Source organism: Triplophysa rosa, linkage group LG14, assembly GCF_024868665.1.
Source record: "Triplophysa rosa linkage group LG14, Trosa_1v2, whole genome shotgun sequence".
Classification (NCBI taxonomy): domain Eukaryota; kingdom Metazoa; phylum Chordata; class Actinopteri; order Cypriniformes; family Nemacheilidae; genus Triplophysa; species Triplophysa rosa.
Window position 1 is genome coordinate 22,254,630 of NC_079903.1, and position 12,124 is coordinate 22,266,753.

Here is a 12,124-nt window from a genome sequence, read left to right on the forward strand (position 1 = left end):
GCTTGTTTACATTTTTTCTATGGGTCTTTCTTGTTTCCTTTATTTAGTCTATACTTACCATTGAATAAAATGAAACCATACTACAATTTTGTGTTATACAAGAAAAATACTAATCAAGAACTGTTTATAGTAATCAGTGAACGTGTAGCCAGTAATAAAAGTTACTCATACTTTAGTCTCATGTTGTCAAGGTAAATTAAAGAATAATTCCTGACAAGGTTCACATTTGGTTAGAGAACAATTAAAGCTGTAGAAGGAACAGTACATAGATATGTTTTGTACAAACTGGGTTGTTTGTGAATTCAAAATGTTTAAAGAAAAACCAACAAGTATGGTAAAACATTTTTGCTGCCTAAAGTTTTTAATTACAACCAAATTGGCTCTGCAAGCAGAGGTGTAAAGAGTACCCGAAAATCATACTTAAGTAAAAGTACAGATACCTTGCAGTGAAAATTACTCCATTACAAGTTACAAGTCACCAATTCCAAAACCACTTCAGTAAAAGTCTTTGAGTATCTGATTTTAACAGTACTTGAGTATTTTACTCATACTGAATGTAGGCTCAAAGCAGCACTAGTCCTCAACACTTAAGAGACACATCAGTGAAAAACAAGAAACAGTCGATTCGTGAGGAGAGCAATCGCATTTATTTTCTTAAATCATAATAAGACTGAACACCTCAAAATTGCAACAAATCATGGTCGACACCATAACCTACATCTATTACAAACACTCAAGTCTCATTTAAACTCAAGTACTCATAAGTAAACCAAACTCCTTCAAAAAGGTCTCTTTAATATAACGGATAAATAAAATAATGTTAAGTAAAATTAAAAAGTCAAAGCCTTTTTGCACTGGACATGCTGGTTTGGGCTTCATCGCCAGCTGCAGTCATGTCCTCATTTCACATATAAACCACCAGCGATTGACAGCTACCTGATACTGCACTCGTATTCACATAACGAAGCCATGTTGACAAGTTTTAGTAAGTTAGGGCAAAATCCACAAGATATAGTACCTTCGATGCCCTGTAAATGGCAATATTAATTCTTCTGTAGTACATAAACATTATCTTCTGTAGAACATAAACTGCTGCAAAAAAAGATAGGTGCCATGCAAAGTGTAATGTGTAACTGCATTAGTCATTACAAATGTAGTGGAGTAAAGAGTACATATACTTGTTCAAAAATGTAGTCAAGTAGAGAGTAAAAGTTGATAATAGCTTTAATACTCAGTACAACTACAAAGTAGCCAAAAAGATACTTAAGTACAGTAACTAATTAAATTTACTCCAATACTTTACACCACTGTCTGCAAGTCATTTCATATCACTATTTTAAATGTTGACAAAGTCATGCAAAGTTAAGTGGCATTAGTCTTCAAACAGGAACAGGAAAAACATAGAAGATTTTCAAAGAGATAAGTATCAAAGTTGAAATATCAAAGCAGGTCTTGGCTAGAATGCTACAACTTCGGCGATTATTAACCAGGCCTGCGCAGATCGGCAGTGGACTAAACCATTTCTTCCTGCAAAGGTGGATTACTGGGCGTTGTACTAGTAAATGATTTAGGTTAATCTCGTCGGGTTGTGTGTGCAGTTACAGAATGTTGCTCGACAACTTAGTTTTCTGCTGACCAAGAAAAAAAAAATATTTTACCAGTCCGCAGTTTTAAACGTGCAAACTATTGCTCTCATTGAGGTCCCTGTGAATACACTCGTGCAGTGTTTGCAAAGGCCCTCTGAGCTCACCTGAGTTTCGGGTTACACACACTTTCATACCTTCCCTGCGTTAAGAAATGGACGACGCACCTGTCTGAGAAAAACAAAGCTCTTTTATCGACACTTTTCTCGGACATTTTGGGGATTTTAATATTTTTGATAACGCTTATGTTTTAACGGATCTTAAGTGAAGATGCCGCAGGGTATAATCTTTACCCTCTTCTTGTTAACAGGTAGGGGCGTTTTCTAGCGTTTTTTTCACTAAAGCCCATGTGCGAGCGTTTGTACGATCTGTTTTATCTAACGATGAATCTACAGTTTTCGGGATATAACATTTTAGGTTATTACAGAACTGGATCTTAATACAGATGTGTTTGGGGCCTACTGGGAATTGACCAGTAACAACAAACAGCGTCTTAAACTTGACCACATTGGGAGATCATACAACGTTACTGTAATAATAATCATGACTCATTTTTCACTAATGGTGTTAAAGCTTAGAGTCATTACTATCTGAATATCATTGCAACCATTATATACAAGTATCCCACGCTAAAGTGGTTTCGGTCAGGTCGCGCTTGAGTCACATCCGTTGACAAAAACGTCCCTGCAGTTTGAGGCCGTAATGTGACGTCACTCACATGTGGGAGAAGTGTCATTTTAATTAAAAGAGAAAACATTGACCTGAAACAGTGGGGTCCTGTTAGAGCTACAGAATCAATGCTGCATTCATTTTCAAAGGTGTTATTAAATAGGTTTGCATGAAAGCACTGTTTAATTATAGCTGTCGTGAAAGGCTATTGTTATTTGAGCTGTATGTTAAAGTGAATTTAGACTTACCTGAAAATATTTAGAAATAAAATCTTCATGAGGCATAAAACAATGTCACACTGTTTGTTTACACATCAAAGACAGTACTACTGTAGCATTAGCATCACTTTCTTTCCTCGGTGGAAGACAAAAGAAGATATTTTGAGAAATGTCTTAGTGGTTTTGGGTCCTTAAAATGGAAGTCAATGGTGGGCGATGTTGTATCAAGGTTCTTCAAAATATCCTTTTTTTGTGTTCTGCAGAAGAAACAAAGTCATTCAGGTTTGAAATGACATTAGGGTGAGTAAGTGATAAAATAATTTTCATTTTTGGATGAACAATCTGTTTCCTCGTGGGTGAATATGAATGTTGACCTAAAGGTCTGACTTCAATACAACCAATGTTTTTTCGTGTTTTGCTTTTAAGAGAGTCACTATTCTTTAGTCAACTCAGGAAAAGCTTTCTGTTGTCCGTTTTTATGTCAAAGTTTCAGTCATGTCTTTAGACCTTTTGTAAGCAAGATCTTTAAGTTTGAATCTCAATTCTATACTGCAGTCTTTACAGGCATTTTAATAACGGCTTTAATCTCTCTTTATATTAGGAATCACATTTGTGAAAGCTGTTATATTAACATTTACGTGAATGGAATGCTGTTATATTAACACATGTTTTCTCTCCCACAGGTTTCAGCACAGCCATCAATGTGATCTGCCCTAACCCACGCCATGTGGTCATATTATTCCAGCCGGTCACCCTTCGCTGTGACTTCAGCACCACGGCTACAATGCCCCCTTTGATCACCTGGAAGTACAAGTCTTATTGCCGAGACCCCATCCAAGCTGCGCTGAACCCCAGCAGTGCTGAAAATGCCCTCGCTAATGCCAACCCCAACTACAACCCCAACATAGAGTGCGCAGACAGCGCCAGGACCGTTCGCATAGTGGCTTCAAAACAGACGGCCATCACGCTTGGGGGGGAGTATCAGGGTCGCCAGATCAGCATCACTAATAGTAAGTAAAAACTTGTGGCGTTACTGATGCACAAGATGGCGTAAGATGCATCATTTTCATTTGGTTTTAAAGGAATAGTGTCTTAATTTTCTGACATGTTGATTCAAACCTCTGGAGATTTCAGTCCAAATCAAAACATTTTTATCAAGACTTGCAAGAAAAAATGCTGTGTGATGTCATTGATGCTCCTTTTGTGTTTCACGAGTTCTTTATTTATACTCAGACGCGGACCTTTCCTTTTCTCAGACCGCATGGGGCGACAGCGGCGTGTACGTCTGTAACGTGGCTTCATCTCAGGACCTTTCAGGAAATGGCGAGTGTTACACAGAACTCATTGTGCTCGGTAAGTGTTTACCCTCTTGTACACCATAACAAACATCTCATCATACCTGATTGCATCACAGACATGCGCACGGGTTACTCATTCAAAACTTTGTTGTGTTTTGGTTAGGTCTGGCGCATATGAGGCCTTTTTTCTAGATCTAGGAAGTTGCTTGAGTTTCTTTTTGTTTTTGTACCTGGTAGTTCAGTTCAGTTTGCTTGTGAAGGATTCCATGAAATAGTAGTTAAGTTAGTAATTCAGATCTCTTTTTTTTACTTGGGCCAGTGTGCTGCGTCCCTTTTGAGTAATTATGGCTTTATCTTTCCTTCACAGAGAGAAAGTCAAATACTACAGACCTGCTGCCTGGCATTGATTTACTGATCATGGAAGGTAGAATAAGTGCTTCTGTAGAGGTTTCATTAGGTTTGGGGCTTTGCTTGAATCCCTCACCAGCCAGAATCATCAGGTCTCAATAGCTGTAGCTATACTGACACATTCTCACAAACTACTTGAACAATAACAGTTACAGATCTGTGTCAGAATCCAAAACGTTTAATTCGAGTTAAAATTGTTTGTTTGAGAAAACTTTGAAACTAATATTGGAAACAGGTTTCTGACTATGGTCAATAGTTTAGTAGTCGTTGACAAAAATGCTTGACCACAGAGTTTGGCCAATCAGAATTAAGTATTCCAGAGAGCTTTGTACATTTTCAACAGTGTGGTTGAGATGAGATGCATGATTTTATTTAGTTTATGCTTTTGTTCGTCACGATTTGTTTTTGTATGCATCTGATAGGTTCAGAGAGTTGAGTCGCATTGTGTCTGTGCGTGTAGGATGTTGTTATGGCATCGTACTGGAATTGAGCCCTCAAAGAGTATTGTGCAGTGAAACCTGCCCAGCTGGTTTCTCTTTATGTGCGCCATTTTTTATGTATTTGCTAGCTGGCAGCACTTTACAGAAGTGGTATTTCTAAAGAATTGACAGACGTGTGCACACATGAAGCTGAATGTACTTGCATTAAAGATACACTTTGTAACTTTTTTGCAGTAAAATATCCAAAACCCACTAGGCCAGTGTTATATATTTAGTTCATTTGAGTATAGAGGTCGACCTATATGGGTTTTTCTCTGGCCGGTGACAATGCCGATTTTTAGAAATCAGGTCAGCCGATTGCCGATATATGAGGCCGATTTTCTTTTTTCCACCTTGATCTCATAAAATCTAATTAGGTGATAAGAATTTATACAGAATATTGCTTAAATTAAACATTTATTGAAGACATGTTTCTTCAAATCAGTGCACTTGATGGAGAAAGACTGAGTAAGTGTTTATTGCAGGGTACAAGACAGCAGTCTAATTCATAGTAATAATACATTGCTCAAAACTTTTAAGCACCATCTCAAACTGTTCTGAAGCATGCTTTTCATTTATGTTTGTTGGCAGACACTGCTATTAGTCAAATGGTCATAATCTAAGTGAAAACAAAAATAAACAAAATCACTCATATTACACAGCCTGCTGCTCATAACTGCGTTTTTAGTTATATTTAGCTTTTAGCCTTTTTCTATTGTATAGGACCATAGAAAGCCTGACAGGTAAGTAGACGCTCTTGTGGTTTAATGCGTTTAAACAGCCGCAAAAGACCGCAGACGGACATAATGAGTAAACGAGGGGAAGCACCGAGACAGGATTTAAACTTTGGCTGAAGACTTAAAAGTGTAGTTTAATGACGAAAAACCAGCAAGCAGAATGTTTTCTCTCCATTTCAGATTTCTAACACACACTAACAGTGTTCAGCGTGTCTCACGGCTGTCAGAGCTTCTCTCTGTATGTTTATCTGCCCCGGTCGCGTTCATTTGTAAATTGTGTGCACTAATTTCGTCCATTTGAAAGATCGACCAAAACGCATCTTAATACCAAGAATAAACAGAGTCCGACCACAGACACATTTAAGCAGGAAAGTTAACGTGCGCGTTTTAGCCAGAATTTTGGTCTTTTAACAAGACTTGGCTGCAGAGTTGCTCCGTCTCACACGCAGCCTCAGAGGGAGAGAAACAGTATTAGTTTATCTAGCCATACAATGTGGCCAACAGTAATAATTTAGCCGCTGGACTCGTCACCGGGTTTTGGTACCCGTGCATACATGTAGCCTAAACTATGTGGTTGAATGCTCGCTAACAATAGAGTTCCAAAAAGTTACTCGCATTCTCAACTAGCATCATAATTAATCAATGAAATATACAAGGCTAGATTAAGAACAAAGGATAAAAAGAATTTAAATCTTACAGTTTTCTTGTGAAGCTATCAGGTAGTTAAAAAGTTAGCAGGCAGAGAGGGACATCACAGTGTTATGCCGCAAGAGGCAACGTCGCGTGTTCCACAACAACGCTTAGTTGCTCACAGATGCACCTGCCTGTTAATCGGCCTAATTTGCAGCACAATCGGCCGATTAATTATAAAATCCCCCAAATCGGCCTGATTAATCGGCCAGCCGATCAATCGGTCGACCTCTAATTGAGTACTTACAATATCTCAAATGTTTCCAACTATTTGTAAATCGTGAGAAAATTGTCATTTTAACCAGTGCCTGCCATCACCTGTCAACGGCGTCATATCTGCGTTACCAAAGACGGGGTAAGCCTTTAGTCAAAAAATCACGGAATGCAGGAATACGAGACTATAGGCTGTTATATGAGGTGCCTCACATGATTCGTGTTAGCCAATATGCTTTCTCCAGACCTTGCATTTTACATTTACATTTATGCATTTGGCAGTGATACTGTGAAAGTATTCGTTTCTAGCATCTATCAAGCAACTATCTGGATTTGCGCAGTCGTTATGGAGCACAATTATTCTTACTGTTTGCAGCTGGTTCTGTCAACAAAGACATTTTACTAGACAGAGACGCTGATTTTGCATGCGTTTTACTAGACAGGTGAGCAACTGTACAGAAAACGTATGATTATTATCTCGATCAACAAGGTTAGTCTTATTGTTTGAATGTCTTTTTCATAATTTAGCACAAGTGTCATGTATATCTGACTAAATAGTAATACATTATGAATGACATCTAATTCATTATAATGAAATAAAATCCCGTCACGCAACATTTATAAAACTGATTGATTATTAGCGGTGGAGTTGAAGACGCATTATTCCAGGCTCCTTCACAGCGTCATCAAGCTACGCCCTTGTTGTCATTTTGAATATATCTGTTTTGAATTTGCGCCCTCTATTGGCTGATCTTACAAACTGCGTCTTTAACAGACATCTCATATAAACTCATGACATTATCATATATCATATACAGTGTAATGAGGAAACATGCCCTTGAGGCTTTTTATTATTCATTTAACATACTAAATAGCCATCTCTAGAAATGAAATGAGGAATTATATTGTTTTTTTGTTCTTATCCAGACTGGTTGTTGGTGGTATTGGTGGTCTTGGGCTTCCTGTTGCTCTTGCTCCTGATGGGGATCTGCTGGTGTCAATGTTGTCCTCACACCTGCTGCTGTTACGTCAGCTGTCCCTGCTGCCCAGAGCGCTGTTGCTGTCCACGCGCCCGTGAGTGCTGAAATGACAAATCCATTAGTAGAAATTATTTTAATGCATTATTTATGATTATTTTCAATGTCTAACTTAGTGACTGTTTGTTTACAGTATACGAGGCTGGTAAAATGGTAAAGTCAGGCATCCCCCCTAGTCAGTACGCACCCACCGTCTACGCCCCAAGCATGTACGGTCAACCAGCTTATGGAGCCGCACCGGGCATACCCCTGCTGCCTATGCCAGTGGGTGTCGCCGGGCCGCCCTCCAACGGCTACGGCAGAGACTATGATGGGGCCAGCTCAGGTTTGTAACAGCATTTTAAATTGAACAACCTTGCTTTTGCATTAACAAAAGGTGTTATGGTTTGATCATTTGTTCTTTCTGTACAGTTGGTCAGGGGTCGCAGGCGCCACTGCTGCAAGATCACGACAGCGGAGGAAGTGAGCGGCAGATTTCTTTACTGCTGTACTGTACTTAGACTTGATTTGTCTTTGAACGGACTCGGTGTGCAAGCAAACAGGGTTGGGAATAGATCTTCGCGTGCTATGATCACGCGAGCGGAGAACTTGAAATGACACTTCTGCAAATGTTTTCAATGGTGTTATGTGTAGCAAGATTTTCTGTTCTGTTTTAGGTTTTTAGGTTAGTTTTAGGAAGTACTGGTACACCGTGTCTACACCGGACGCGACAGTGTGGATAATATTTTAAATTATAATGGGTTCGAATGCGTTTCTAATGTCTTGTGTCGTGTCGCGCCGGTCATACTGAACCCTTTTCATTCTAACAATGAAACGATCTTTTGTTTGCATGAATGTGAAGCTAGAGCCTTATCCTTTCTTCTTTTTTAGAGCAAGTCATTCATTTTTACTCAATTTGATTTAGTTGCCATGGCAATTTTCTTAGAATTGTACAAAATACTCAAGTAGAAAATATGTAATTAAATGACTAATCCAGAGTTTCAGTGATGTTGACCCATGACTAGGTTTCCTTTAGATATTTTTACATTATTCTGCTCCGCTGTGCACGTTCACAGATCTGAAGCTGTTTTTTTGTTTGTAGCCCGCAGTGGATACCGCGTTCAGGCCGACCAAAGTGGAAACCCGACTCGGGTGCTTTACTACATGGAGCGAGAACTAGCCAACCTCGACCCCAGCCGCCCAGGAAACGCCCCAGGGCAATACAATCGTTGTGAGTTCTGGGGATGTGGGGGTCTGTCCTCTATTTTGAAGGTGTAAACTTGTTTAACAAACAAACAAACCTTTGTTTTTGGAAACAAACCCTTATTTTAAGCTAGGGCTGTTCAACGATTAATCGTGATTAATCGCATCCGGTATAAACGTTTGTGTTTACAAAGTCTGTGCACTGTGTATGTGTTGTATTTATAAACACATACACATATATATGGATATATTTAAGAAAAATATAATGTTTAAATGAATTTAAATTATATATAGATAATAATATATACTATAATAATATATTCCTAATTATTACACGGCTCATTTGAATGCTTGATTCTGATTGGCCAGTCGCGACATTCCAAGGGTTGTTATTTTCAAATAACAACCGCTCAAAACTAATAACACCCTGTAACCCGGATGCTGCAAATCATTTTGAGAGGGGCAGGTTAATATTACACAAAAATGAATTATAAATATGTCTTTTAATAACATATAAAACGTTATGTTTACAAATGATTAAACCAATGTGCCTGTTCGTGACGTTTTTTCTTACTTTAAACCCGAAACTAAACGGCGTTTCCTCGCGGAAGGTCTGCATTTGGTAAAAATGAGCTAATAAAATATTTCAAATTCACATTTTATGTCCAGTTTCTTTTCCCCATGTGGCAAGTAGCCGTGTAATAAGCGGGATAATGTACAAGCAGCCAGCTGTTATCGTGAAATAAGCCCAGTGCAGACGTTTATTATTATGTAAACACATACTTAATATTCTGGATGCGATTAATCGCTATTAATCGTTGAACAGCCCTATTTTAGCCTTTACCATTTTTAAAACTAGGGAATGATTGCGTTGTAATCGTTTTATGCAACTTTTTATTTAATATCTTGTGTTGTGGTCTTCTTTTATGCTTGTCCTTCCTCATTTGTGTGGTCATTTTTATGTCAATTGCTCACTTGCTTTTGATCTTTCTCTTGTCCTTCAGTGGATGGTATGAGTGAGGTAAGCTCACTGCATGACCTTCCAGACTCTCGGAATCGAGGTCGTTCAAGACCTCCTCAGCTCACCACGGTGTACGACGATGTGGATGAAAACATGAGCACCATCAGCAGCGTCTCTCAACACGTCCGGCGGGATGAACCCAGACGTGATGGCAACTTTCGGGGGCGTGCACGCTCAGTGGAAAACTTGGATGATATTGGCCGCAATTACAGAGACAGAGATGACTATCCACCTGTTCGCCGAGACGGTGGGCCCAGGGGTGACAGGAGAGGGTAAGTGAATCGTGACGCTGAGGAAACAATGACCATTTGTTTTGATAACTCAAACCAGTAACAGACAGTCCATAAAGTCTGTAAGACCGGCTGTCCGTTCACCTGTTGTTTGATACACGCAAGAACTTTCTCAATATGGGAAGCTCTGTTCTGATTGGCTGGCATTTTGTTGATCAGGACACTAAGAATCAGCTTTGTTATTTTTCCCGTTTAGTTCAGACGATGAATGGAGCAGCAGTGGAAGAGGTTATGACCGTGTCCCCGATGACCGCCGGCGCCGCGACTACTCCCCCGGTCCCCGGCGCGGCGACTCCTTCCGTGGGGCCGGCTTTCAGGGCCGCCGCAGCCGTAGCCGAGACGACCTGCAGGAACTGGAGCGCGACAGTGGCCGCGGAGGCCGGGACGCTTACGACGACAGCTTCCTACGGGAGGCCATGGAGAAGAAAAAGTTGGGCGAGCAGCAGAGGGCCCGCAGCAGAGAGCATCTGGACAGCGAAAGTGACCGTTCTGAGCGTAACAGAGGGGGAAACAGAGGACCCCCTCTGCCCCTCGCCCCACCTGCTGGAAACCCCGATCGTCGTGGTAACTTTCCGCCACTTCCCCCTCCCTACATGGAGGACAGTGATAGTTTGGCATCATCCAAGAAGAGCAACTTAAAGAAGGTATGAACCAGCCTTACAAATCAAGTGAAACTTTTAAATGTTATATTTATTAGGATGTTGTATTAACAGACAATCAAACAAGGGACAATGTCTGTAGATATTGGAATATGCAAATGGGAAAGGAAGCATTGCTGTAATATTTTCAGTCAGGCTTAGATTTTCATAATAACACAAGTCATCTGTGTTTCTTTTTGCACAGAATGGAGCCGTGAGCAGAGAGAGTTTGGTGGTATAACTGTGATGGATGCTCAGGTGAAAGATGTTTGAGGGGTGGGGAAGAGTTGGGAGTAATTGGGTTTAAGTGCTGAGATTTGCCTGTATATTCAAATTTCTGGAATTTTTATTATGTTTTCATGATATTAATTGTATTGCCTCAAACGGTTTAGATTACGATGTGCTTTTGCAGCTTTGGCTTATTTGAAAACTTGAAAGAACTACTTTGAAATATCCGATCAACATTATTGTCTGGTTTGAACTGTGACAGCTGTCTCCCGCCGTGTCTTCACCAGACGCGACACGCCACATTTAATATAACGTACATTTCCAAAATATACAACCATTGTAGCTTCTAAAACCCTAAATAGTTTAATAAACACAAACTTTCTAATTTGTTGCAATGTCGCATCTGGTGTAGCCACAGTGTTACATTGCATCAGTTTCATGTTTTTAACACACATTCAGTTGTCATGAGAAGATGCAGGCTTCTCATTTTTCAGGTATTGTTTTTTAATTCAAGATTTTTTCATGTAATACACAGAAATGTTTGATTCTGATGAACTGGAATTATGCGTGCGTGCGTGCATCGTCTGCAGTTGAATGATTGTGCTTTAATTTTGTATTTTTTAATGCGTCAAATGAAATTTTTTATAAAATATTCTGTTTTGTTTATAATGTGTATATATTTTTATACATTTTCCTTAGAAATACTTCATGTACTAACTCAGATTTGGTCTTACTGTGGGTCTCCATAGAGATGTGTTGTGCAGTCATAGCGTCATATAGTTTCATTATATAAAAATGGCTATTTACAATAAAGTTTTTTCATTGTATAAAATTATCTTGAGAACAATTTTGTTGCATTTTAAGACTGCAACATATGATTTTGGATTTTTTAAATGGTGGCCACTGGATGGCAGTCAACTGTACAGTAACTAAAGTTATTACAGAGAATACCACTGTACATATTGTTTGTTTCCCTCATGAATATGCCAAACACCAAATAATACTGATGCAAAGTTGATCAAGTGCATGTATCAACAGAGCACGTTTGCCATAGGTAAGGCACGCTGTTATCTGGTGTTGCCTGGTGAGCATAAGCATCTATTCCAACCCAGATGGATGAGGAGGACCAACAACTGCCTCTGTGCGTGTGAGATGTAGTTTCTCAAATCCACCCCTTGTGTCTTGCCAAGATCACAGCGGAGAGGTAGCCATCAATGTTTTCTTCCATCTGGTGTCTTAAAGCAGCCATTCCTTAAGATAGCCTGGCCTGTGTTTCTATGCGAAGATGAGGAACAGTGACAAGCGCTTCTTACGAAAGAGCAGATAACCTCATTGATCAGACTGACGTCTGTGAAATTAGGGGGTCTTGTAAT

At 39.5% G+C, this 12,124-nt stretch overlaps 1 protein-coding gene across 2 annotated transcripts; it reads left to right on the forward strand.

Moving 5' to 3' along the window:
- The first annotated feature begins 1,717 nt into the window (after nt 1-1,717).
- On the forward strand, nt 1,718-11,394 carry lsr (lipolysis stimulated lipoprotein receptor). 2 transcript variants are annotated; one of them, XM_057350337.1, is made up of 11 exons: nt 1,718-1,953; nt 3,214-3,540; nt 3,764-3,883; nt 4,196-4,252; nt 7,283-7,429; nt 7,526-7,717; nt 7,804-7,854; nt 8,474-8,602; nt 9,579-9,867; nt 10,082-10,529; nt 10,729-11,394. In XM_057350337.1, exons 1-11 carry the CDS (start codon nt 1,914-1,916, stop codon nt 10,762-10,764), a joined length of 1,836 nt encoding a protein of 611 aa, XP_057206320.1. In that variant the 5' UTR covers nt 1,718-1,913; the 3' UTR covers nt 10,765-11,394. The 2 variants fall into 2 exon arrangements, with proteins under 2 accessions (XP_057206320.1, XP_057206321.1); XM_057350338.1 differs by lacking the exon at nt 4,196-4,252 and having other exon boundaries at nt 1,728-1,953.
- The last annotated feature ends 730 nt before the right edge of the window (nt 11,395-12,124 follow it).

Excerpts from the sequence above, each read along its gene's own strand:
- lsr (XM_057350337.1), top strand. The coding sequence starts at position 1,914 with ATGCCGCAGGGTATAATCTTTACCCTCTTCTTGTTAACAG. Across the intron at positions 9,868-10,081 it reads CCCAGGGGTGACAGGAGAGG|TTCAGACGATGAATGGAGCA; the intron begins GTAAGTGAATCG and ends TTTCCCGTTTAG. Across the intron at positions 10,530-10,728 it reads AGAAGAGCAACTTAAAGAAG|AATGGAGCCGTGAGCAGAGA; the intron begins GTATGAACCAGC and ends CTTTTTGCACAG.